Source organism: Podarcis gaigeae, assembly GCF_964106915.1.
Source record: "Podarcis gaigeae genome assembly, chromosome: 1".
NCBI classification, from domain to species: Eukaryota; Metazoa; Chordata; class Lepidosauria; order Squamata; family Lacertidae; genus Podarcis; species Podarcis gaigeae.
In genome coordinates, this window is record NC_139678.1 from 17,275,777 (window position 1) to 17,303,337 (window position 27,561).

Sequence of the window (27,561 nt, forward strand, 5' to 3'; positions counted from 1 at the left end):
GGGAGAATAACCCTCTCAAGAGCAGGCAGCCTGCCATCCATCTGGACTAGAGAACTACCCCCTAAAAGAGATGCAAAACATGAAGGCTGTAAAACATCACAATAGGCAGAAGAAAAAGAACTGATGCTGAGACAATATAGTTCTGCTGCTGTGTATAAAGTACGAGGAAAGGTGATGTCATGAAAGAGAATAGACATCGTTAATAAGGCGCGACTTCCACGCTCAACTTCCTTTGCCATTCTTTGTATTCTCCTGTAGCAATCCTTTGACTTTGTTGGGGGGTTAAAGAAACAACCATTTGAAAATCGCAGCAGATTTTGATCTCTCCAAAGCATTCATTGAAGCAAATGTCAGTTCAAAGTGAAGGGCAATATCAATCTTTGGGGTGTCTCAGGGCAGAGTCAGGATTCAGGGAGTTCCTTGGGAGTCTGCCAGGTGGTTTGTAAGAGCCCTCCTGGATCAGACCAAAGGCCCATTTCATTCAGCATCTTATGCAAACCAATCGATCAACTGCCTTCAGCAGGATATGAAGGTGGTGGACTGCTTCATTGGAGGTGTCTAAACATGTTGGATGGCCATCAGTCAGAGATTCTCTGGCTGTGATTCCTGCTTGCAGGGGGTTGGACTTGATGACCCTTGGGGTCCTTTCCAGCTGTACATTTCAATGACTATATGAATGCAACAGCATTCTCCCCATTTGTGATTCCCAGCAACTGGAGAGTGACCATTATGGCCAATAGCCACTGATAGCCTTATCCCACAAAATATTAACCAGTATACTATGATAAACCTTCTGATCATTCCTGTACTAAGATACATAGGTCCCAGTGCATTTAATGCTAACAACTTCTAATTCTCCCTGGAATTTGACAGCCACGTTGCCAGCGCACAGATGGAGTAAGTGACCGGACCAGGCTTCCGTGCCTAGAGAAGGAGGTTAGGAACTTATCCACATGCAATCCTGAAACTGTGTTTGGGACAACAAGAACATTCCAAACTAGGCTGCAAACTAAAAACACTGTTGGTAGAGCCCCTTGAATAGATGGGGAATATTCTCCAGATATGCTGATAATTGCTATGTTTTTCAGTGTGTATTTTATTCTGCTTGTAAGTTGCCTAGATACTATTTTTGTATTAAGTGACAAATAATAGCCACAGTATGGGGGTGTACTGGGCAGCAGAACTGAGTTGGAAAGGGGAAAAGGCATTTCCCAGTTTCATCTCATTATCAGTGCACAGCATCCAGAATAACATTTCCTTACTGCACAGAATCTGTGGAATTGTTTCGAAGGCAGGTGGGCAACTGCCTCTCTAGCTAGCTGTGAAGCATAACTCCTTTTATTTCTAATAGCCACTACAAACTAAAGAACTACTGGCTTGCATGAATGTTGCATCTCCCCCTCAGCAATCTAGTCACTACATAGATAAGACTGTCTCCACACACAGAGTCAGGCAGGCAGGAGAGGAAGAGTAGAAGAGCAGTTTCTGCCCCCTCTTTTCTCAAAACATCAGATCGGGAGATTCTTGCAATGGGAGGGGTGAAAATATCAACACTTTTTCCAATCTGGAGGGTTCCATCGCAAAACCATTTCTTTTGTCTAGTTTAAATGCCTCGTGAAGTTGGTGATATTGTAACCAACCTGTTCCCTAATTTCTTCGAAGTTTTTTAGTTTCAGTTTATTTCCTTCCTCTGTTAATAATACTTCGTATATTGGCCAATTCCCTTTCATATATTTCTTTCTTCACTGCTAGTGCTGTTCTTAGATTTCAGGGAATGATAGATCCAAAAAGACTAAAGCCTTCCTTGGAATTGTATCCTGTACTTCTGTGTGTATGCAAAAGCATAGGAAATGTCTGCGCTGGATAGCCTCCTGTTGTAATCCATGGCTGCTGTAGTGGGCGCTCTTACCCATGTAATCCTGAAATCATACATTTTCTTTGGGAATGTTGTTAATTCATAATCAGAGGTCAGAGCCAAGCGGTTCAGCAAATTGAAAATGAAATGGAATTACGTTTCCTCCTACAGATTCTGCTGAATTGCATTTATTTCAACAAGGTAGGGTTGCCGTATTTCAAAAAGTGAAAATCCCAACAAAAAAGTTGTTGAGCTTTTCCCAGACATTTCTGCGAATTCCACTTTTTGCGATGGCCGAATCCCAGCTATGTCCGGGAAATTCCAAACGTATGGCAACCCTACAATATACCCAACCGTGGTTATATTTTCAGAGCAGGGGCAGCCGACGGGAGGCCCTTCAGATACTGCTGGACACCACCCCCATCCTGTGCCACTGAGGCTTATGGGAGTTGGAGTCCAACAACTTGAGGTCTGCAGGATCCCCACCCCCCAGTGGTGTAGCGTGGGTTGTCAGCACCCGGGGCAAGGCAAGTAATTTGCGCCCCCTAACCCCCAGATTTTGCGCCTGGTGCGGCCAGCCCCCCTGCACCCCCACGCTACGCCACTGCCACCCCACCCCACCCCCTTCTTTCTCTCAAGAGTTATGACAGAGTAGCACCCACCTGGGCATCCTCTGGTCCAGGGGTCAGCAAACGTTTTCAGCAGGGGGCCAGTCCACTGTCCCCCAGACCTTCTGGAGGACCGGACTATATATTTTTTGGGGGGGGTGAATGAATTCCTATGCCCCACAAATAACCCAGAGATGCATTTTAAATAAAAGCACACATTCCACTCATGTAAAAACACGCTGATTCCTGGACTGTCCGCGGGCTGGATTTAAAAGCTGATTGGTCTTGATTTGGCCCCCGGGACTTAGTTTGCCTACCCATGCGTCTGGTCCCTTCCACAAAGAAGTTGGTGCTGAAGATCAGTGTTTGGCTCCTGTGACTGAATCAGTTGCCTCAAGGTTCAGTTTAAACACACTTTTTAACATCTGAATCAGGGGAAAGGAATCTTCTGCAGCCCATTTGTGGGTGGGGCCCGAGGCCCATGTGAGTGAAGCCATTGATGCAAAGTTTCCCATTGTGCAGAACACCCTCTCCCTTTCTACACACACCCCTCTCTATCTGCCATGTGGAAAAGCAAGAGTCCAAGGACACATTCCAGACAGGCAAGGACCTTCAAGGAGAGTATGAAGTATGGCTGGTGAGGGGAATGGATTGGGGAAAGGGGGTGTCATCTGGGAATGGTTCTGGGGGCCAGATAACAAGGACTGGAGGCCACAGTTGGCTCCCAGGTCTGAGGGCCCCTAGCCTTGATCTAAATGAAATGTGAAGTGCTGTGTCAGCACTATGACAGCGAAACACGGCAGTATCACTACGGTTGAGGATGTTTAGCCTGGAAAAGAGGAGACTCAGAGGAGATATGGAATATCTCAAGGGCTGTCCCATGGAGGATGAAGCAACCTTATTTTCTGCTGCTCTGGAGGATAGGACCCAAACCAATGGATTCAAGTTACATGAAAGGAGATTCCAACTAAACCTCAGGAAGAACTTTATGACAGTAAGAGCAATTCAACAGTGGAACGGATTCCCTCAGGAGGTTGTGGACTCTCCTTCCTTGAAGGTCTTTAAGCAGAGGTTGGCTGGCCATCATGGATGCTTTTGTAGAGATTCCAGAATTGCAAGGGGGGCTGGACTAGATGACCATTGGGGTCCCATCCAACTATACAATACTGTGATTCTTTGATCCACAGGAAAACGCTGCATCCACACTTCCCTGTGGCAGCTGGGGCTCATAAGGCAAAGGACACGTTAGCCTATGGTAGGCAGAATACGAGCCAAGGGCAGGTAGAGTCAGCACAGATCGCAATACTAGCCTCATTTACCTGAGAGTATAAGTGAACATAAGAACCCCCTGAAAACGTTTAGGAAAAGAGTGCTTTCATCTTCAACAACCTGTCGCAATCCAACATGACTCAGAAGGCAAGTGTCTCACAACATTTTAGTCCTGATAATTTATGTTCCTTGAGTGATTCTTATACATGTTGAGGACTAATTTAAATCATGCCTATGTATGCATGTTGGAGGTTCTTTTATTTAGTGGCATTCCAAAACTTTAGAATTGTAAATATAGAATTGTAAAAATAAATATAATGAATTAATGTATAATAATTAAAATCTAAAATAATTTTGGGATAGTCTTTGTGCCTTTGGTGGTCCTTTAGCTGCTCATCTATTGGGAAAATGTGAACAGACTTGTCTACTAAAAGGTCAAAAACTTTGAACCTTACCAGCTGCCAGATTCCAGCAGGGACATTTTATCATCTGTAGGGGGGGGGGGAGGCATTGCATACACATTTATTCTACCACATTGTATAACCAGGTCTCTATACTGCATAATTGGCTCTCCGTATTCCTAATTGAACATAAAAATTGATGCCAGACTCAGCTTACCTTATTCATTTTTTACTTGATGTAAGTTTCTTTTCATTTATGGCTTTCAAATCATGGAAGAAGCCTAGCAAAATGATGCTTTGGCACTCCTTACAATGTTTTTATATATGCTAAAAGCCGCCCAGAGTAGCTGGGGAAACCCCATCAGATGGGTGGGGTATAAAAATTAATTAATTATCAATTAATTACTTCTGGGGAGAGATGGGCGAGACAACACAGCAGGTCTGGTTCTTCCCCCACCTTTCTCATTCGCAAGGCCCCTAAACACTTCAAACAAAGGATTCCTTGCAATACTCTCCCCCACCCCCACCCGTGTAGCCTCTGATCCTTTAACCAATGCACATCGGGGAGCTTCTCAAAAGCTAACGTCATTACTGCACATTCCCCAGATCCAGAGACAACCGAGATGCAAAAAGCAAATGCTTCAAAGCAGGGCAAATATAACCGAAAATCAATCCATCCATCCTATCCATGCGCGCGCAGTGCGCAAATCCCATCAAGCTTGCAATAAAGGTTGGATCTAGTTCAGGGAGGCGCGCGCTACAGGGAGCCCGCAGATTGCATACCAGCTCGCCTCTGGCAGCACATTCCCAGCTGAAAATCGTGGAAAAGCCTTTATTATTATTATTTTTAAGGCTTCCCAAATCCGCTTGTGGCGCATAAGCTTCCTCCTCGTGGCGCGCCTGATGCGCAGAGAGCGCGCTCCAGTCCGCGGCCGCTTCTATCCCGCATCACCACGAGGCAGGCGAGTTGGCGAAGGGGACGGAGCCGCCACTTGGCCCCGCCCCTCAGGTGGACCGAGGCGATAAAAGCCCCCGCGCTTGGCCGTCGAGCAGGCAGGTGCAGCGGCGGCAGCGGCAGCAGCTATGGGCAACAGGGTTACCCGCGAGGATTTCGAGTGGGTTTACACGGAGCAGCCTCACACGCAGCGCAGGAAAGAGATCTTAGGTGAGCCATCCTCGGGATCCCCCTGGGAGGTCACTGCCCGCCTCGTTTACGCACCACCCTCTGTTTTTCTTGCTCCAGACCTCTTTCCTCCTAAAAACGGACGGCGTTAGGGGTTGATTCTCCGCCAGGATCAGGCCCTCTGTCAAAATCGCTTTGCCTTGTAATCCCAGGGGAGGGTGGGTGGGGGGTGGCCGGGGACAGGGGGGGCAGCTGCCCCCTCCAAATAAAGTAGATAAATAAAAATATATAACAACTTTTTCTCAGATACGTCGGTTCTGCCCACCACCACCCCACATAAATCCTGGCTACACCCATGTGTGTTGCTCGGAGGGCTGGCTGTGTGTGAAGATAATGAACTCTGCACATGCTTGCGGGTTCTCTTTTCCTAGCTGTTGCTTCCCGAACAGCTCCAGGGTCCTGGCGCGGAAAGGAGGGCTTTGATGGGGGCAAATCCTGGCTCCGACGACGCCTTAGGCAGGCAGCGTTTCCTGTCACGTCCAGTTTGCATCGTCTTCTCCACTTCTCTTTCTCGCATTTCCTTATAGATCCAGAAATACACAGCATAGCGAACTGTCTCTCTCTCCCCCCCCCCCCTCTCTGCCACGCTTCAGGTTGCAATCTTTCCCCCTGGAAAGGGGCTGCTGTGTGACAAGCAGAAATCCCACGGGTGAAGCCTTTTCTCTTCATGCATTTGTGCGCAATGGGCGGGCGGGGGGGGGGACTCACCTGGATAATTCTTGCTTGTCATGGAAAGCTAAGGAAGGAAGGAAATTCCCAGGTTGGGGTGCACCCCCTCACCCCCTATTTCCCCATAGTCTCCCCATCCAGTTTCTGACAGCCAGCGCTCCTTTTTGAAAATGTTCCTGGAAAGCACAAAATGTTGCCTCTGAAACCACTTCTCCAATTACTGAGAGATAGTTCTGGTAACATTCAGAGACACTTTCCTTGTGAAATAAGAATGGAGGCATTTTTTTGTTCTTGTTGTGAGCACATATGTATATGTGTGCATGTGTGCATGTGTGTCCCATACCTTTCCTCCTCCAGGGAGGTCGGAGTAGAACCCTGTACACAGTTCAGTTGGCTGATGAGTCAGATTATCATGGGAGGCAGGGACTGCTTCAGAGCTCCCCAGCTCTCTCCACAGACCTAATCTGATCACTGCACCTGATTTCTTTAGTCTTCAGGTCAGGTTCTGTAGCTATTCAAAGTCCTGTCCAGCCACACCCATAGCTAAATAGATGTAGCTTTTTTTTATTTCTTATAGCCTGTGGGTGCAGTGAAAAATTGCCCAACCTCTGCCATACTTTCCTTCCTTCCTTTATCAATTCCCATAACATGACATGGGTAATTGCAACATGGTACACTATGCAAAACACACTTTGTTATCCGTCCCCCCCCCCGCCCCCGGCAGGGGTCATTTTATTCTGCTGTGTCCTAACCTGAGGGCCAGTTTTGCATTTTCAACTCTTTTTTGCATGTTTATGGTACAGTGATCCATATCTAGGGGACTAGTTTTAGAAATGGGGTGACTTGGGTTCAAACCAGCCCTCGGTGATTTAAAGATATAATCCTAATTCACATTGCACTGCAATCCTTACCTGGGAGTAAGCCCCACTGGACTCAGTGAGGCTTACTTCTCAGTTGCCACATACAAGATCCGGGGTGCCAACTTGAATAAAAAATTCGGGGGACCCAGGTCACTTCCACCCTACATAAGCAAATACATGATTCAGCACAGCCCCAGAAGTTGGCTCCTATGTAATGGACTGTGTATCTGCTGGTGAAATTTAAATAATGAGCAATTATTATTGCTTATTATATTTATTGGAACGCTGGTGGCGCTGTGGGTTAAACCACAGAGCCTAGGACTTGCTGATCAGAAGGTCAGAGGTTCGAATCCCCCTGAGCTCCCGTTGCTCGGTCCCTGCTCCTGCCAACCTAGCAGTTCAAAAGCACGTCAAAGTGCAAGTAGATAAATAGGTACCGCTCCGGCGGGAAGGTAAATGGCATTTCCGTGCGCTGCTCTGGTTCGCCAGAAGCGGCTTAGTTATGCTGGCCACATGACCTGGAAGCTGCATGCCGGCTCCCTCAGCCAATAAAGCAAGATAAAGCACCGCAACCCCAGAGTCGATCAGGACTGGACCTAATGGTCAGGGGTCCCTTTACCTTTACCTTATTATATTTATTGGTCGCTTTCCCCCATGAAAGAAAACTCAAAGCAACATACAAAAACAAAAAATGAGGAATGAGTCCTTTAAGGCTGCACCCATCGTTTGATTGCATCAGGTAATCTTGCACTATCTCCGAGTTCCAGTCTGCCAGCCATACTCAGTTCCAAGATGCTCTGTTCCATTTCCATGTCCCACCTGCAGTTAGCATTCCAAGGTCACTGTCCTCATTGGGCTGTTTTGGGGGCATCCCTCTTAGCATTTCCCTCTTAAACTCTGTAAATCTTGGTGTTTCCCCAGCTATTAGTTCCTAGATCCATCCTATCTGTGAGGGCTTGGAGAGGGGCTGCCAGTCAGAGTAGACAGGCTGGGCTCAACAACTGCTAGCACATATCTCTGAGCCCAGGCAGTGCTGACATTAGGAGCCTTAAGTGTGGTTTTCTCCCAGGTGGATTTCGCATCATGAACTCCCCTGCAATCAAATGTCACCCGACAGTGGTCATTTGGAAGTGCTAAAAACTACGTCAAGCTGGTTTGGGGGGTCACCCCTGGTTCTGGTGCATGTCAAATCAATGCACCTCCCTCATTCTCTTAGATACAGGCAGCTGGCAGCTGGAAATGAAATGCACACTCCAAACAGCCTAATGAGTATTGGCCATTTTCAGTGGCCAAGGAAGACTGACTGACGATTGCCTGGCTGGGGAAAATGGAAAACCAGGTGGGTGGAGGAATCTAATGGAGTATCCTGGAGTAGGGCATGGCTGGCTGGAAGGCTAAACAGGACCACTTGACACTGCAGAGACGCACATGCATGTATGTGCGCATGCACATATCTACAGATATATTTTTATGATTATTATAAAAAAATGTTGTTATTGAAAGTTTCATGGATAACAAAGCTACATATAACGTCTCTGTTTTCAGTTCACAGAGTCCTTCCTGTAGGTCAGCTGCTTTGGGTGTGAGACGTTGCTGTCATAGGCATTATAAGATTGGGGGGGGGGAGAGGTGGGAGAAAAGGGGGAGGGCAGTACACACAGATACAATGGTACCTCGGGTTAAGTACTTAATTCGTTCCGGAGGTCCGTACTTAACCTGAAACTGTTCTTAACCTGAAGCACCACTTTAGCTAATGGGGCCTCCTGCTGCTGCCGCACCGCCAGAGCACAATTTCTGTTCTCATCCTGAAGCAAAGTTCTTAACCTGAAGCACTATTTCTGGGTTAGTGGAGTCTGTAACCTGAGGTGTCTATAACCTAAAGCATATGTAACCCGAGGTACCACTGTATTTTAGACATGCCAGACATTTCTGAAGAGCCGGTCTTTGAAAAAATATGTTCCGCGTCATTTACCAAAACAGAATCAGGCTCATGTTAATTTATCATTAAAAGCCTATATCCCACACCTCTTTATACCATTCTTCCATTTTATATTCTGCTTGCCCTTTCCACTTCCTAGCGATCATAATTCATGCAGCTGTCAATAAAATATGTGAGCATGTTCTTCATAGCTTGCAAACCTTCCACCCCGTTGCAAATTGACAATAATGCTACCTTTGGACTTTCGGTCAGCTTTAACCCAGTTATTTCTGTGCCGTTGAGGTAAGAGAGGGAATACACAAGAGAAATGATTTTGAGGAGATATGGAAGGAACTGTTACAACGTAAAGGGGTCAAACCAGGGGTCTGCAACCTTTAAGATAAAAAGAGCCACTTGGACCCGTTTCTGAAGGAAAAAAAACTGGGAGCCTCCTCCCCTCGCTAGTATCGCTAGTCTCCGCCCCGGAGCTCTTGCAAAGGTGTAAAAGAGCCACAGGCGGCTTCGGAGCTGTGGGTTGCTGACCCCTGGGTCAAACCTTCGCAAGAGGTGTTGAAATTTTGGGAGGTTGGATCGTTGCAATGGAATGGTCTCGGTGGTGGAGTGCACATTTTTATTCTTACTTATTTATGATTATTACTTGGGCAAAATAAAAAATAAAAATGGGGGGGGGGGGAGGGAACCAGAAATGTCAGGAACAAACAAAAAACCCAGAATCAGGCTGATGCATGTCCTTTGTAAATCAAGGCTTGGAAAACTTGGCATTTTATTTATTTATTTGAATTTATATAAGGTTTCTCTTCTTTTTTAATTCATTTTCTATAACCAAACAACAACAGAGAGAGAAAAAGAAAAATAGCCAACACATACAAAAAAAGAAAAAGAAAACATCAACCAAAACAAAACACCTAAACCAACCAAAAAACAAACATTAATTAACAATAAATAACGATTGACTTCCCTCCATCTCGGTTTTGGGTTATGTGAATATTAAATCCATTCTGCAGTTTTTCATTTTTTAACGTAAACACATCGCATGGGTTATATTAAACCTACTGTGATTTTTATATCTCTAGAATTTGTTTCCATATATGTTATGAATTTAGACCAATCGTCAATAAACTTTGTACCTTTTTGCTGTCTAATGTTCTGCGTCATTTTTGCCAAATCCATATACTCAAATAATTTAATTTGCCAATCTTTAACGGTCGGGGTATTTGGGGTTTTCCAATTTTGTGCTAACAGAATCCTGGCAGCTACAGTTGCATATTGAAACATTATATAATCTTCTTTCTTAATCTCCTCTCTGATCATTCCCAGAAGGAAGGCTTCGGGCTTTTTGACAAAGGTGTATTTAAGTATTTTCTTTAGTTCGTTGTAGATGGAATCCCATTTTTTTTTAACTTCTTCACATTTCCACCAAATGTGGTAGAAGCTTCCCTCTTTAGATTTACACTTCCAACACCTTTTGTCGCCAGTCTTATACATTTTTTGCAATTTCACAGGGGTGATGTACCAACGATACATCATCTTTTCCATATTTTCTCTGAGGGCAGTACAGGCTGTAAATTTCATTCCTTTAGTCCACAACTTCGTCCATTTTTCAAAATCCAAATTATAGCCAATGTCTATTGCCCATTTTACCATAACCTCTTTAACCTCTTCGTCCTTGGTGTTCCACTCTAATAGCTGATTATACATTTTAGATAGCAGTTTAGTTTTACTTTCTATTATCTCTACCTGGAACTTAGATTTTTTCTCATTCATTCCAATCTTTTTATCTTCCTTCCATAAGGCATTAATTTGATGATACTGCAGCCAACCTGTTAATTTGCTTTTTAACTCTTCGTAAGATCTAATTTTCCATCCTCTTTCCGATTTTTCCAGGAGATCTTCATAGGTCAATCTCTCACCTTCCATGTTTTTTTTTTTAGTAGTTAATATGTCAATAGGGGATAGCCACCAGGGGGTATTTTTTTCCAGTAGTTTTTTATTTTTTCCCCACGCTTCTAACAGTGTTCCTCTGATGATGTGGTTTGAGAAGCCTTTATGCACCTTTTCCTTATTCTGCCAGAGATAAGCATGCCAACCAAATCTTAGATCGAAGCCTTCTAAGTCTAGCAGATCTGTATTTTTTAAAGTGACCCATTCTCTAAGCCAACAAAGGCACGAGGCTTCATAATACAATCTCAGATTTGGGACTGAGAATCCTCCTCTGTCTTTTCTGTCCGTTAACAGTTTAAATCTAATTCTCGGTCTTTTACCTTGCCATATAAATTTAGAGAGAATTTTTTGCCAATTTTTAAATATTGCACTTCCTCTAATCACTGGGACATTTTGGAATAAAAATAAAAGTTTTGGTAGTATACACATCTTGATTGCAGCCATTCTGCCTGACCAGGAGAGTTTTATCCTATTCCAGGTATCTAGTTCTTTTTGGATTTCCTTCCAGGTGTTTGTATAGTTATCAGCCATTAAGTTTATATTTCTCATTGTTAGCCACACTCCTAGATATTTTATCTTTTTTGCTTCTTTGATTCCCGATTGGAGTTCTAGCTGCCTCCTTAGATCTTCTCCCATATTCTCAACCATCATTTTAGTTTTAGTTTTATTTAACTTGAAGCCCGCTACTTTCCCAAATTCCTCTAGAAGTACCACAACTTTGTCAATACTCTGTATCGGGTCCTCGACTGATATTACCAGGTCATCAGCGTATGCTTTCAGTTTGAATTCTTTCACCCCAATTCTAATTCCTCGTATCTCAGATGTTTTCCTTATCTTATTTGCAATTACTTCCAACACCATTATGAAAAGAAGCGGAGACAGGGGGCAGCCTTGTCTTGTACCCTTTGAAATTTCGAATGTGTCAGATAAATTGTTATTAATAATCAGTTTGACTCTTTGATTTGAGTAAATTTATATAAGGTTTCATTGTAAACAACAACAACAACCTCAAAGCTTCTTCCAAAAAGAAGGATTTAAACCATTCGAAATAAGAATAATTAAAACCAACTACTATTCTCTTAAGCAGGGATGGGAAATCTCCAGCCAAACTGAATGTTCAAATTTAGCCTGCATGGCCACTTCCCCCAGCCTCCCCACAGCTGCCCCACCTGTGTAAGGCAAGGCAGATTTTCCACTTTAAAGCACCACAAAGGGTTCTGTGCAAGCAAGCCCTGCTTGGGTGTGGTGCTGTCAGGCCCCATTGATCTCCTGCTATCATTGTGGGCAGAGCCGAGCCCCAAAGGTCCCTCACCTGTTCTCTTAAGGGACTCCATTTGACTAAAGATTTCACTACCATTTGAATTGTGTGTGCAAAAATGCAGCATCAGAGGTTGTGAAGCAATTAATTTTGTTAGGTTTAACGGCACGGCCTCTCGGACACTGGTTGCTCAATTTCAACAGAAGGATCAGTGGCCACACTCTGCACTAACACTTTGATGCTTTTATAATCACAACGAGCCAAAAGGCAAGAACGGAAAAGAAAGAATCAGACATTTATTGCAGGTACTCTGCCCCTTTCCTTTTGTCCCAGGATGCAGCCGACTACTTTTAAAGCTTGCAAGCCTCACCTGAAGAGTAATTGGCTCATGTGAGCAAGCAAAGTAAAGAGAGATAAGTAAAGCCAACTCAAATCACAGGGAATGCAATGAAATAATAATCATTTCTTTTTAAAAAACAAAAACAAATGACGATCGAAGGAATTTTCCCTATCACCTTTTCCTCAAGAGGCATGTCTTTGATGCAACAAGTATATTGCCACAATGGATTATTATCATCATCACATTTAATATTATCATTAATTAGCATATTAATATTAATTAATATCGTTAATATTATCATATCATTAATTAGCATTAATTATTATAATTAATTAGGTTTAAACGCAGTATAAGGAGTCTCTATAGGAGTATATTGTATTTTAAAATGGGTTTCAGAGTTTTTAGGGGGTTTTGAGTGTTTTATGTAGATTTTTCCATTTCATTGTTCTGTATGGGACAATGACAAGAAAGATATTATATGGTATGGTATGGTATGGTATGGTATGGTATGGTATGGTATGGTATGGTATGGTATGGTATGGTATGGTATCATATATGTAGGCTTGTTAATTGTGCTACACAAGTACATTGAGGCAACTTGTGAATAATATTAGTGAAACAGACAATACTATTTTTTGCACTGGGTACTGTTTAGACCCAGAATGGAGGCTTTGTAAATTGTTGCTGGCAACAATACAGCTTTTGATTTCTGGGAAAGGATGGCAACTGATTTACCGACTCATCCAGCTCTTTAAAAAAGGGAAAATGAGGTTGGGGCACGATGCACAAACTCACATTCATTTCAGCAGTGTGTGCGTTCACCGTTCAAAATGGTAAACGAGGTTCACATGGTGATGATGGGATCTGCTTTTCAGTTCTCATGCGATTTCAATTTCTCCCACTCACCCCCCATCCCTCATGCAGGCCACATGGCTAAGACTCCGTATCTTGTTGCTGTTAATTATTAGTCACGTTTTTACTCTCAAAGAAGCGTACACCTTGAAAATGGAACTAAAAAAGACATTAAAATCAGGTATAAAAAACAACGAGCGAAAACTAAAATACTCCTCTGGAAGCATATCTAAAGTAAATAAGTCCTACCTACCCCAACTGAAGGGACGCGGGTGGCACTGTGGGTTAAACCACAGAGCCTAGGACTTGCCAATCAGTAGGTTGGCGGTTCGATTCCCTGTGACGGGGTGAGCTCCCGTTGCTTGGTTCCTGCTCCTGCCAACCTAGCAGTTCGAAAGCACGTCAAAGTGCAAGTAGATAAATAGGTACCACTCCAGCGGGAAGGTAAACGGCGTTTCCATGCACTGCTCTGGTTCGCCAGAAGCGGCTTAGACATGCTGGCCACATGACCCAGAAGCTGTACGCCGGCTCCCTCGGCCAGTAAAGCGAGATGAGCACCGCAACCCCAGAGTCGGTCACGACTGGACCTAATGGTCAGGGGTCCCTTTACCTTTACCTTTACCCCAATTGAACACCACAAAGTCCCATTACCCTCTCAATTAGAAACCCAAAACCTGACTAAATAGGTTTGTTTTTGCCTGGCAGCTGAAGGCAGGCAACAATGGCACCAAGCAGTTTTTCTGGGGAGAGTGTTCTGCAAGCAGGGAACCACCACTGAAAAGGCTCATTTTCATGTTCCCACCCTCTGGTCCTCCCATGGATGGGGCACACAGAGAAGGACCTCAGGTGATTATAGCAGATAAAAACATGCTGGCTGTACAGAACCTCCATGGGACACAAGAACCTGCCTTATGACAAAGTAGGCCATTATTTTATTTGCAGCATGTGTAGCCAGCCTGCAATTCAGGTTTCACTTCAGTAACTCAGAATCCACAAATGTGTGTTTTTTGTGTGTGTGTTTTTTTTTAATGCTGGGACTGCACTCTGGGTGCCAATATACCCTGTGAGAAGGTCTAGACCAGGGAAAGCAGCACTAATGTTAACTTGCATACCCTCCAACATTTCTCCGATGACAATAAGGACGTCCCATTCTGTAATGATTATTTTGCTATTTATACCCCACACATCTTACTGGGTTGTCCATGTAAAAACATAATAAAACATTAAACATGTAAAAACATAATAAAACATTAAACATTAAAAAAAAACTTCCCTTCAGATGGCTCGGAGTCAGATAACTCCACACCCTCCAACATTTCTCTGATGAAAACAGGGACATCCTAAGGAAAAGTGGGACATTCCGGGGTCAAATCAGAAACTGGGATGGCTTCTCTAAATCAGAGATGTCCCTGGAAAATAGGGGATTTGGAGGGTCTGAACTTGATGGGGCAGCAGTTGAATAGAATGGTGTCATTTCAGTCCTGGCAGCCAAAAAGACAGGAAAAACAGCTAGAGGGAGGCTTATTGAAAAAATAGAAGGGCTAGCTTGATGCTGAGAATGAAATGTGCAGAGACCTCTTGGCTATGTGGGATTTTCTCCTCCACTGCTCTATTATTGGATGCCACTAGAGGGAGTCCAGGCAACAACTTTTCTGATTCCCACCACTGTGCTGCACATCTGTCTCTAATTCTTGCAGGATTCTTCTTCTACCAGTCCCCCTTCCATGCAGGGAGCTGCAAAGGGATGGGGAGCTGGAAAGGAGCTGCTGGATTCTCCCATTCTCATCCCATCCTGTCAACATCTATTCACTTGTCTGTTTGAAAACGTTGCTTACTCCATATGGAGAGACGACCAATGGGTGACGCAAGCAAAAATCAAGTTAGCGGAATTTTTTGAGATAAATGGGAAACAAAATACAGATATAAATGTAGTTTGGGACACAAGTAAAGCGTACATGAGGGGTCTTGGAATACAACAAATGGCAAGGCTGAAGAAGATTAAAGACAATAATATCCAAGAGCTAACTAAATGGATAAGAATTAATGAAAAAGAGTTGATCAAAAATCCAAAAAGTCATGAAATATTACAAAAAATAAAGATATTGCAATCCCATATCTCTATTATATTAAATAAGGAAGTAGAAAATAAAATTAAATGGGCAAAACAAAGGTATTTTGAGTCCGCCAATAAGCCCGGTAAGTTGTTAGCATGGATGATAAAGGAAAAGCAAACAAGAAAAGTTATAAATAAATCTTTGGACCAAGGGGAGGAAATAACAGACCCAGTAAAAAAAAAAAAAAAAAATCCTAAACTTTTATAAAGATTTGTATAAACAAGAACATTTAGAGGTTAATAAAATGGAAGAGTATTTACAACAAAATAAATTACCAAGAATTGAAAAAGAAGAAGGTGAGGCCCTAAACTCCAATATAGAAATAGATGAAATAGCACAAGTAATAAAAAAAATGAAGAGTGGCAAATCGCCAGGTCTTGACGGAATCACATTAATGTACTATAAGAACCTGGAAGAAGTAATGCTCCCTACATTACAAAGAATAATGAATAATATACTGGGAGGGAAAGATATACCACAACAATGGAAAGAAGCACTGATCACTCTAATTCCGAAAAAGGGAGTGGAGTTGACAGACATGAAAAATTATAGACCAATCTCCCTGTTGAACACAGACTATAAAATCTATGCTGGGGTGATGGCTAATAGATTAAAAAAGACCTTAAACAAAATAATCAGCAGAGACCAGGCGGGCTTCTTACCGGATAGACATATAAAAGACAATACAAGAATAATAATTGATCTGTTGGAATATGTGGAAATGAAACCAAGTAAAAAGATCGCCATGTTATTGGTTGATGCAGAAAAAGCTTTTGATAGAGTATCATGGAATTTCCTATTGGCAACTTTCAAAGGTCTGGACATAGGGGAGAAAATAATTAATGGAATTAGGGCGATATATGATAACCAAAAAAAGCAAAATTGCTAATAAATAACGAGATCACCGAAGAGTTCAGCATCGAAAGGGGGACAAGACAGGGGTGCCCTCTCACCCCACTTCTTTTTATTGCCACCTTGGAACCACTTTTAATAGCAATAAGAAAGGATAAAAATATAAGAGGAATTAACCTAGGAACTCGATACTACAAAATTAAAGCCTTTGCCGATGATGTAATTGTAACCACTGAAAATCCAGTGGAAAGTATCCAAAAAACACTTGCATAATTGGAAGAATTTGGAAAGGTCTCGGGGTTCAAACTGAATAAAAGAAAATCCAAATTATTAACGAAAAATTTACGTAAGCTGGAAAAAGAGGAACTGGAAAATACAACAGGTTTAAAGGTAGCCAATAAGGTAAATTATTTGGGGGTTTGGATCACCAATAAGACTATAAACCTATATAAGGACAATTATGAGAAGAAGTGGAAGGAAATAAACAAAGAATTAGAGACTTGGGGAAAATTTAATTTGTCCCTGTGGGGGAGAATATCCACAGTTAAAATGATGGTATTGCCAAAGATGATTTTTATGTTCCAAACAATACCTATAATTAGAGGCATAAAGTGTTTTAAGGATTGGCAGAAAGACCTTGCCAAATTTATTTGGCAAGGGGAAAAACCACGCATAAAATTGAAGCTACTAACAGAGTTGAAGGAAAAAGGAGGCTTTGCGGTCCCTGACCTTAAACTGTACTTTGAGGCAGCGTGCTGGACTGGATATTAATTAAAAACACGGAAGTCCTTGATCTGGAGGGATGGGATATTGTGTACGGGTGGCATGGCTATGACAAGGTTAAATCCCACAAAGGATTTTTAAATCATATTGTGAGGGCATTATATGAAGTATGGGAGAGGAGTAAAAAATCAGTAGTAACCAAAACACCATGGTGGCTGTCACCAATGGAATCTATGTCGGTTCACAGGATGAATATGAACAGCGATTGGCTAACATATAAGGATTTAGTAGAGGAAACAAGTAGTGATCCGAAAATAAAGGACCTAAGTGAATTGAAACAGAAGGGAATAACCTGGCTGGAGTATTATCAATTAAAAGCTGCCCTTGAAAAGGATAAAAGAACCAAAGGATTTGACAAAAAAATATCCTATCTGGAGAATGATATTTTATATAATAATCAAAAGACACTTTCTAAAATGTACAAACTACTTTAGAATTGGCAAAGAAAGGAGGAAGATATAAAAGAAATTACAGTAAAATGGGAGAGGGACCTGGGACACACGATCAAACCCAATATTTGGAACGAATTATGGACTAAAAATATAAAATTCACGGCTTGTTTCCTTATAAGGGAAAATCTTATGAAAATGTACTATAGGTGGTACCTGACCCCTGTAAAACTTGCAAAAATAAATAAATCAAACAATAACAAGTGCTGGCGATGTAAGGAACAGATAGGAACATACTACCATATGTGGTGGTCCTGTCTAGAGATACAAAGATTTTGGAATATGATTTATGAAGAGAGAAAGAGATTGATAAAAACTACATTTAGCAAGAAACCGGAAGAATTTTTACTACGAATGGTTTCAGATAATATTCCCAAAAACAAAACTAGGCTATTTATGTATGCAACGTCAGCAGCAAGGGTTATAGTGGCAAAACACTGGAAAGATAAAAATATACCCACTAAAGAGGAATGGGTAGTCAAATTGTGCGAGTACTTGGAGCTCGCAAAGCTGACAGATGCAATAAGAGATAAACCTAAAAAGTTGGTGAAAGAAGAATGGGAATGTTTAAATAATTATTTCGGGGACAAGGGCTCAGCAAGAAAGATCTGGCTATGTTTAGAATGATACCACATAGAGAAATGCTCCCTGATACCAAGATGAGGGATTCCTTTGGAATGCAGATAGAGTTAATTGATAAGAATAATGATCTGTTGTGAGCTTGACAGAAGTGTACAATTGATGAGCTTTCCTGCTTTGGCTCATCTTCCTTTTTTTCTTTTTCTTTTTTTCTTTCCTTTTTTCGCCTTTTCTTTTATATTTCCCATAGTTGCTTATGTTCTGTGTCGTGTACTTCGATATTTTTTGTAGTTTTTGTAGTTTTTTTCATTACTATTAAGGAATTTTCCCTTTGTAATTTTTGGTTGTTTATATTTATATGTACCTGTTTAAGCAAAATAAAAGCTATTTTTTAAAAAAGAAAACATTGTTTAGCCACCATTCACCAGAAGCTTGGGGGGAAAGAGGCCTGTTCTGAACCACACCAGGCAGGGCAGCCCCCACCATTTCTTCCCTATGGGTGGGAGGAGACCAGCAGCTCCTATTCACTGTGAGGATGCTGTACTGGCAGAATGGAGGGTGGTGGGGTGTTTGCCGGGGAGACAAGAAGTCCAGCCTCCAAAGAATACGCCACAGCCATTGCTGCCACTGTGGTGGCAGCAGCGGGCAATGTATTCCTTGGAGGCCAGATCTGCCTCCTCTGTGGATCCTACTGCCTGAGGCAGTCGCCTCACCTTGCCTAATGGGTGGGCCAGACCTTCGTGGAGGCCTGGTTTATGTTGGGTAAGTAGCCTGATGGATATTAGGGGCAGAGGGATTTGTCTAGTTGGCACCACAATTCCACGATTGGATGCCAGGCAGTTTGGGCTACATTTGTCCTAATGTTTTTTTTCCCTCCTCAGCGAAGTACCCAGCCATCAAGTCTCTCATGGGGCCAGATCCCTACTTGAAATGGATAGTGACGGGGATGGTGTTCACCCAGCTTCTGGCCTGCTACCTTGTGAGAGACCTTTCTTGGAAGTGGATCTTCTTCTGGGCCTATGCTTTTGGGGGCTGCATCAACCACTCCATGACCCTGGCCATCCACGACATCTCCCACAACGTGGCCTTTGGCAACAAGCAAATCAAGTGGAACCGGTGGTTTGCCGTCTTTGCCAACTTGCCCATTGGACTCCCCTACTCGGCCTCCTTCAAGAAGTACCACATAGACCACCACCGATACCTTGGTGGAGACTTGTTGGATGTGGACATCCCCACAGACTTTGAGGGCTGGTTCTTCTGCACTCCCTTTCGGAAGATGATCTGGCTTGTCTTCCAGCCCCTTTTCTATGCCTTGAGACCACTCTACATCAACCCCAAAACAATTACCGAGATGGAAATACTTAACGCTTTGGCCCAGTTCTCTGTCGACTTGATCATCTACTACCTGTGGGGTTTGAAGCCTGTTGTTTATTTAATATCAGGGACGTTGCTTTGCATGGGCTTGCACCCTTTTTCGGGGCACTTCATAGCAGAACACTATATGTTCCTGAAAGGTTATGAAACGTATTCCTACTACGGACCCCTCAACTGGATCACCTTTAACGTGGGCTATCATATGGAGCACCATGATTTCCCCAGCGTTCCTGGATCTAAGCTGCCAATGGTAAGCTCTAGAGTTTTTGACCCTTGCAAACAGGTTTGCCTCTCTGGGTGTTGCTGAAATACAACACCCTTCGGCCCCAAGCAAGCATGGCAGTGGCAAGGGATGATGGGAGTTGTGGTTCAGCAACATCTGGACAAGCCAAAGGTTGTGAAGCTAGTTTACATATGCAGCTTATGAAAGAAAAGTGGGTCCTGAATCCTGAAATTAGAGGTGGAGCAGTTAGGTAATTTTAGACTCCGGACTTAACGACCTGGTAGGAAGGCATCTATTTAGACAGTAGCATGCATTAACTTCAAAATGCGATAAGCCAGCGTTGTTCTGTTTGGGAGCCTCCCGGCTCATACCTGCACCTTAATGTCATCGCTGCTTGGGGGGATGCAGTGGGAATAATGGTATTTAAATATACAGCATAAAGTAAGTGAATGCAGATTGCTAGCCAGACACTATTTTGTAGCTGGCTTAACCCCAAGCACCAATGATACTCTAGATCAGCGTTTCCCAAACTTGGGTCTCCAGCTGTTTTTGGACTACAACCCCCATCTTCCCTAGCTAGCAAAACGATTGGTCAAAGATGGTGGGATGATGATGATAGCAGCCACTTTGGGCGGCTTACAGCACATATAAAAACATAGCAAAACCTCAAACATCAAAAACTTCCCGATACAGGGCAATTGTAGTCCAAAACCATCTGGAGAACTAAGTTTGGGAAACACTACTCTAGATGAAAATAATACCTTCTAGGCCTTAGGAAAGATGCTTTCATAGGAATCTGAGGGCAGTGAGGAGAATTATAGGCCTAGGACTTGCCGATTGGCAGTTCAAATCCCCATGACGGGGTGAGCTCCCATTGCTCAGTCCCAGCTCCTGCCAACCTAGCAGTTCAAAAGCACGGCAAAAAGTGCAAGTAGATAAATAGGTACTGCTCTGGCAGGAAGGTAAAACAAACACAGACCTTAGTGTGACCAATGCTTCCCCCATAAGCACAGCAAGGTGGGGTTTTTTTAGGTAGCTGGCTTTTGTTAAAAAAGGGCTACCGATCCAACGTTTGTTCAACTCATTAAATAGACTTCATGCAAATATGTGAGCACGACTGATTTTGATTCTTAACTTAGTTGGACATACACACGCACACACCCAGTTCTGTGGCATGCAGGGAGTTCTGTGGCTTGCATTAGGTTCCCTAGACACAAAAGCTAATATCTGCAAGAAAAGCTGCTTTGGGAAAGGGGATTTTCATTGGGACCGCGATACAGGAGGAAATAATTTTTTTAAATAAAAAAAGTAACCTGTCTTCCCCATGTGCCGTGGTCCCAGTTGACACGCACACCCCCGCCCTGATGTCTGTTTAAAAAGACACAAATCCAGGTATATAAACTGTAGTTGTGCGTTCAATTCTTTAGCTCAGAAGCTGGCCCCTTCCCTTTTCCTGCGCACATATTCCCAACAGAGCCCAGTCTTATCAGCTACTTTGTGGAATGTGGTGCGATCGGCTCCCCCCCACCCCCTCAAGCAATACAATAGGGCTTGTCATACTTTCAGGCAAGTTATTGCCCTGGGGACAAATAAGTAACTTATTAAATGAGTGCCTTTCCGCAGTGACAAATCCAACTGGCTTGTGCAATGACAGTCGCTGCACACAAATGTAGATAGACAAGTCGAATTCTGCCAGCCCAGTGATTTTTCTTAATTGCAGAGTTCCAGAACAAGCTTTATAACCTGTTCGAAGCCAGTAATAGCCGTATCACTGTTTCCTTGGCATGGTCTGCTTCCTGCTTGTTCCTGATGGGGCACTGAGATAGCTCCGTTGATAGAGCATGACACTCTTAACCTCAGGGTTGTGGTTTTGACCCCAACATTGGGCAAAGGATTCCTGCTTTGCAGGGCCTGGACTAGTCGACCCTCATGGTTCCTTCCAACTCTACAATTCTGTGATTTTATGAAATGCAGTAATTGGGTGGCAAATGTATATCATTGACTGTTAAGGTGACAAAAGGAACGGAAGCTTCTTGTTATTGTTGTACATGGTTTTGCCTCTGTGACGCTCCATAGTTTTCAAATGTCTTACCAATGGACTTCAGAAGGGAAGGCTCTCTGTGCCAGTCCTCTGATGGATGCAGAAAGCCAGCCCCAGAGCTCTCTCCTTTGAAGTTATCGCCCGGTGTCAGGTGATGAGCAGGTAGATGGGACTTATCCAGCTTTCAAAGTTGGCCCACAAGGTGAGGGACTTGGCAGGAAGGAAGATCCAGCCCACTAGCCAGTTTGAGTTCTCTACACCTTTCCTGCTATAAAACACCCCCCTCCCTGTTTCTGCGCTATTCATTGCTCCTAATTTCACTCCTAACCAACCATCCAAAACCGGAACGGATCCTGAATCACACTGACACTTGTGTAGCAGTGCAGAATGGGGCACCTGCGGACCTCCCCTCATCCTCCCCCATCCGTGGTCACACCGGCTGGGGCTGACGGGAGCTGGAGACCTCCGTAGGTTCCCCAAATTTCTAGGATTGCATCAAAGTACATGTAAGCTTATGCAGAAAGCATCTAGGAGTGTATGTGACCATCCACTGCGTCTTCTATTTGAAGGCACGCTTCTTCTGCTAAGGGATGTTCCAATCCAATGGCAGCAGCCATTGCTAGACTGACCCATGGACCTGCCTGCAACAGGGAGCTTGCCTTAGTCTGTCCGGTGCTGTCTACACTGACTGGCAGCAGCTATCCAGGTTTCCAGGCAGAGAACTCTCCCACCACCTACCTGGAGAAGCCGGGGATCAAACCTGGGACTTTCTGATCTGCTCTCCCCACTTTCTGTCTGCTTGCTCACAGAATTAGCCATGGGGCTGGCAGGCGGTGTGCAACTGCTCCCAACTGCGGTTAGACGTGGGGCAGCCTTTCTCAACCTGGTGCCCACCAGATGTTTTGGCCTAGAACTCCCATCCTCTCTGACTCACCCGCCATGGGCTCAGGCACACTTCAGTTTGCCCTGCTGCTTTCCTCCAGGAAAACCCATGGCTTAGCACTGAACTGAACAACAACTGGGCTTCCTGCAGATGTTTGCTCCATTGCTATGAAGCATGGGACAAGGCGGGGGGAGTGTGGAAGACAAGGCCCATGGCAGATGGGACTGATGGAAGTTGTAGTCTGGGGCAGGCTGTCCTAGGTCTGGATCGGCAAGAAGGTAAAGGTAAAGGGACCTCTGACCATTAGGTCTAGTCCTGACCGACTCTGGGGTTGCAGTGCTCATCTTCCTTTATTGGCTGAGGGAGCTGGCATACAGCTTCCGGGTCATGTGGCCAGCATGACTAAGCTGCTTCTGGCGAACCAGAGCAGCGCACGGAAACGCCGTTTACCTTCCCGCCGGAGCCGTACCTATTTATCTACTTGCACTTTGACTTGCTTTCGAACTGCTAGGTTGGCAGAAGCAGGGACCGAGCAACAGGAGCTCACCCCGTTACGGGGATTCAAACTGCCGACCTTCTGATCAGCAAGTGCTAGGCTCTGTGGTTTAACCCACAGCGCCACCCACGTTCCGGATCGGCAAGAAAACACAGTACAAATCCAGCAAGCTGCATTATGTCCTACCTGGACAGTCACAGATTCCTGCAACTTTGGCTTACATTTTAACTTGGAAGCTGTCAAGTGAAGGTCAAAAATCTGTGCTGGGACTGGGAAAGACAGAAACAATGGAGCTTTTTTAAAAAAGCGTTTTATTTTTTTCTTAGCACATCTTAAAACTGGTAGGGTTTCTGCCACCCAACAGGCCTTCAAGCTGCCAGCTGGCTATTCCCAGTCTAGAAAACAGAATTAATCATCTAAATCATCTGCCCCGGTTCTGTCAAATGAATGCTCAGGTTAGGTTGCAATGCTGCCATGGCGTGAGGGAGATTCTGGCTCTGCCACATTCAGAGCCCTGCTAGCTCCTCGAGGCCAAAGGATGAGGGATCCAACAGGACTTTTTCCTTCCCTCTTCCCTTCTCCCCTCGAACGACTGCAATGGGATTTGAATTCCAAGGTGTATGAACCATGAAAAATCTCTTCGCTCTCAAAAGTAATCTGGGTCGCTTTCATTTGTTCATTGGGTTTACTCTTGGCATAAATTCTATTAGCCTGCATTCAGACAGCACTCTATTCCTTTTCTGGACGTTTTCTTACACGGCAATTTAAACATTTTTATATCACCTGTCATGCCACGTAAAAGCCACTGCAGAAATTTAGCACACATTTCCACGTTAACTGCTTCCGGGGGGGGGGGGGGGAGCACCTTGCAAGCCTGCTAACTCAGAAAAACACAGGAGTTTTGTGTTCGCTTTGCATGTGTCAAAATTCAAGGGTGGGGTGTTTTTTGGTATGCAGTTCTTTCCTGTCATTTCAATGGGTAGATCATGGGAGAACAGAAGTGCGCACGTGCATAAAGGGTGGCAACACATCCACGAGTGTCAGCTGTTGTGTCACACCACACTCACTGGTGTGAATGAAATTTAGGGTGACACGGCGCTCTTGGTCAAAGGCCAGAGTTTCATAACACAGCAGGTACTGCCACTTTAAAGCAGCATTAGAAACCTCGTGTCCAAATGCATTCTAAGATAGATGTTTCACAGATAAAAGAACAGTGGGTAAAAATTTTCTTTTGCTCTTGCAGGTAAAGAAGATAGCAGCAGAATATTATGACACCCTGCCTCAGCACCAGTCTTGGGTTCGAGTTCTCTGGGACTTCATTTTTGATGACTCCATCGGTCCTTATTCAAGGGTGAAGAGAATATGCAAGTTGGCATCAGACTCTCGATAGCTGCGGACTCTGCCCTTTCCCCCTTTATAAGCTTAATGGACCTTTGCACCCTGTATACTTCCCCCATCCAAACAAACATAAACGAGTCTGTTCTCTGAACAGAGCGTTACCCGGTAACCACACAAGAGCTGATGTTATATTTCTGACACCCAAGGAGTTTTTGTAACTTCGATATGAAGAAATATTACAATGAAGCCAGTGGGAAGACCTGAAAATGTATAATATAGTTTAAAAAAAAATAACAGACCTTTTTCTTTGATTATCTACTAGGCTGTTTGACACAGGGACGCAGGTGGCACTGTGGGTTGAACCACAGAGCCTAGGACTTGCTGATCAGAAGGTTGATGGTTCGAATCCCCGTGACGGGGTGAGCTCCCGTTGCTCAGTCCCTGCTCCTGCCAACCTAGCAGTTCGAAAGCACGTCAAAGTGCAAGTAGATAAATAGGTACCACTCTGGCGGGAAGGTAAACGGCGTTTCTGTGCGCTGCTCTGGTTTGCCAGAAGCAGCTTAGTCATGCTGGCCACAGGACCCGGAAGCTGTACCCTGGCTCCCTCAGCCAATAAAGCAAGATGAGAGCCGCAACCCCAGAGTCGGCGGCGACTGGACCTAATGGTCAGGGGTCCCTTTACCTTTGGCTGTTTGACAGCCTGGCTCACCCTGGTTTCCTGATGCTTTGAACTACATTGCTCATCAGACATGGTTAGGTACAGTGGGATCTGTGAGCTCAACATCTATATTCCAGGGTTGTTTCAATGGAGAGGTGAGACACCTTCCTTCTCACAACAAACAGGGAGACTTCTGGACAGACACACAAGAGTAGCCGTCCAGCTGAGAAGTCTCCCGCTCTTCTGCCAGCCCCTGAAGATGCTAGAATATCAGGATCAAAATGTTTCTCTTCAGAGACCTCATGTTCTCTGCCTGCCCCTCCGGAAAGGACTGGAGAGTTAGGGGAGCAGGTCCAAGGACAACAGTGGCAGAACCAGGACTCACTAGTGGGTCACAGTCTGATCCAAGGTGGGTTGCAACAGGGAGCGCTACCACCATGCAAATATATGGGAAAAGATTGAAGATGCCTGCATTAGGGGGAAATAATTCCTAATTCCACCCTGCAAACATGCATCATATGATCGTTCCCCTGGATAACAAAAACTCCAGCAGTCCTGGGGATCATTGTGATCATCATGCGGGGACAGCTCAGTAGAGCATAAGGCTCTTAATCTCAGGGTTGTGGGTTTGAGCCCCATGCTGGGCAAAAGAGTCCTGCATTGCAGAGGGTTGGACTAGATCAGGGTTTCCCAAACTCTAGCTCTTTTTGGACTACAGTTCCCATCATCTGTGACCACCGGTCCTGCCAACTAGCGACGATGGGAGTTGTAGTCCACAAACAGTTGGAGGCCCAAGTTTGGGAAACATTCCACAAATGGGGAACTACCACTGAAAAGGCCCCGTCACGGGTCATTGCCTTTTGGGAAGCCCCCGGAGGTGACACCACCAACAAGGCCCTTAGTGGTGCATAGGGCTGTTTCTACAGAAAGTGGGGGTGAGGGTGGTTTCAGAGACCACACGGCATATATGCAATTTATATATGCGGATCTTCCAGTTTGAGCTTGTGATGATTACTTTGCTTAGGTGATGGGAGGCAGAAGGGTTAGTGAAGTTCCTTGCATGGTCAGTTTGGGCCATCGCAACATCAAAGTGTAAACAACTGTACCCCATTTTTCTAGCACCACCAGGGACCAGAAACAAAATGCTCTGGGAGAGCCAGATTAGTTCCAGGGTACGGTTACCCCTGATTTTGCTAAGAAGCACAAAGTGTGCTGCAGAGGGATGAAAGAAAAGCCAAGCAATGCCACATCGACAATGAACAGTTTATTACCAATATGAACACAGATACTGTGAAGCAATGATGTACCGCTGTAATATTGTGATAGCTCTGAGACCAGGGACTTGCTGTCTGACAGCTGGGCATCGTTCGGCCTCTTCAGGCGATGCCACAAATAAGGTTTTGTTGGCAAAAAAAAAAAAAAGGTCTTCATTTACATTGCAGTCTACCAGTAAAATTACTCTGAAGTCATCTAGTAAAAGCGAATGGTTCACGTGTTTCCTTACCTACTATATACTAAAAAAAAAGTCATACATTTAAATAAGCAAATACAAAATACAAAAAAGGCTGACCAACTCTGATGTGCATTGTCAGATGAAATTTTAAAAAATCCAGAAATTTAAATTTTAATATTTTCTTTTTTTTAAGATTTTAAGACTTCTCTCTCTCTTTTTAAATGATGCAAATCCAAGGCAGCAGCAAGCCTCAAAGTCTGCTGAGTCTGCTAATAAAAAGGATTTAAGAACAAAAGACAGAGCCAGGTGTCCTCTTTCACCATCTTGCATGGTCTTTTGATGCTCGGAAACGATCCAGTTGCCTTTCACATCCTATGTGGCTTCTAGATGGTTCCATGGCCATTATGTCGTGCTGATTCTACTCAACTCTTGCCTGATGGCTGAAAAAAGAGGAAACAATAAAAAAAGGGAATAAGCCAGAGCTTACGGTCAAGGCACTATACTGTCATAGCTTCACACCTAAGCTAAAGACCACTGACTATATTTTGGGAAGTGGTTAAGATTACAAAGGCGTTGGCGACAGCAGCAGCAAGAGAAGGACGGTACAGATCCTAGCTGTGCACACACACCATACACTTGAAGCACCTTGGGAGCTGTAGCTTACCCCCAACAGAGCTACAATTCCCAGCACCCTTAAACTACAGTTCCAGCTATTCATTTTGGGTGTGTGTGTGTGATGCTTTAAATGTATGAAGGCAGTATCTACACCATCCTTCCCTCGCTGCTTGATTCAGGGCTGGCTTACCTGTGGCCCCTCCAGATGTTGCCGGATCACGGCTCTGCATTGCAGGGGGGCTGGACTAGATGACCCTTAGGGGTATATCCCTTCGAACTCTACAATTCTCTACAAACTCCCAGCACCTCTGACCACTGTCCTGGCTGGCTGGCAGGGGCTGATGGGAGATGGAGTCCAACAGCATCATAGACTGCCCACATCTGGCTCACAGCAGATGGGATGAGAGTCGCAGGTAAGCCACCCCTGGCTTCAGCAACATATCGAGCGGCAAGGGTTGGCCTGGAAGGATGCCAAGGCAAAGCTGTTCAGTTGTGTGTGTAAGGCAGGGCTGATGTGGCAGCGAGAGC

The 27,561-nt window shown here is 44.2% G+C and overlaps 2 protein-coding genes across 29 annotated transcripts in view; one reads left to right on the plus strand and one right to left on the minus strand.

Moving 5' to 3' along the window:
- The first annotated feature begins 5,168 nt into the window (after window positions 1-5,168).
- On the plus strand, window positions 5,169-26,713 carry DEGS2 (delta 4-desaturase, sphingolipid 2). Of its 2 annotated transcripts, XM_083737621.1 has the most exons (4): window positions 5,169-5,298; window positions 18,834-19,576; window positions 24,213-24,651; window positions 25,007-26,713. In XM_083737621.1, the coding sequence occupies exons 1-3, from the start codon at window positions 5,217-5,219 to the stop codon at window positions 24,357-24,359; spliced, it is 972 nt and encodes a 323-aa protein (XP_083593747.1). In that variant the 5' UTR covers window positions 5,169-5,216; the 3' UTR covers window positions 24,360-24,651; window positions 25,007-26,713. The 2 variants fall into 2 exon arrangements, with proteins under 2 accessions (XP_083593747.1, XP_083593748.1); XM_083737622.1 differs by lacking the exons at window positions 5,169-5,298; window positions 25,007-26,713 and adding an exon at window positions 7,506-7,584 and having other exon boundaries at window positions 24,213-24,837.
- EVL (Enah/Vasp-like) overlaps window positions 26,217-27,561 on the minus strand; it is a 151,591-nt gene continuing 150,246 nt past the window's right edge. For all 27 annotated transcript variants that reach the window (XM_083733422.1, XM_083733421.1, XM_083733420.1 and 24 more), the window contains one exon: window positions 26,217-26,858. In XM_083733422.1, the coding sequence (XP_083589548.1) occupies window positions 26,821-26,858 (38 nt within the window). In that variant the 3' untranslated portion in view covers window positions 26,217-26,820. The remainder of the gene's footprint in view (window positions 26,859-27,561) is intronic.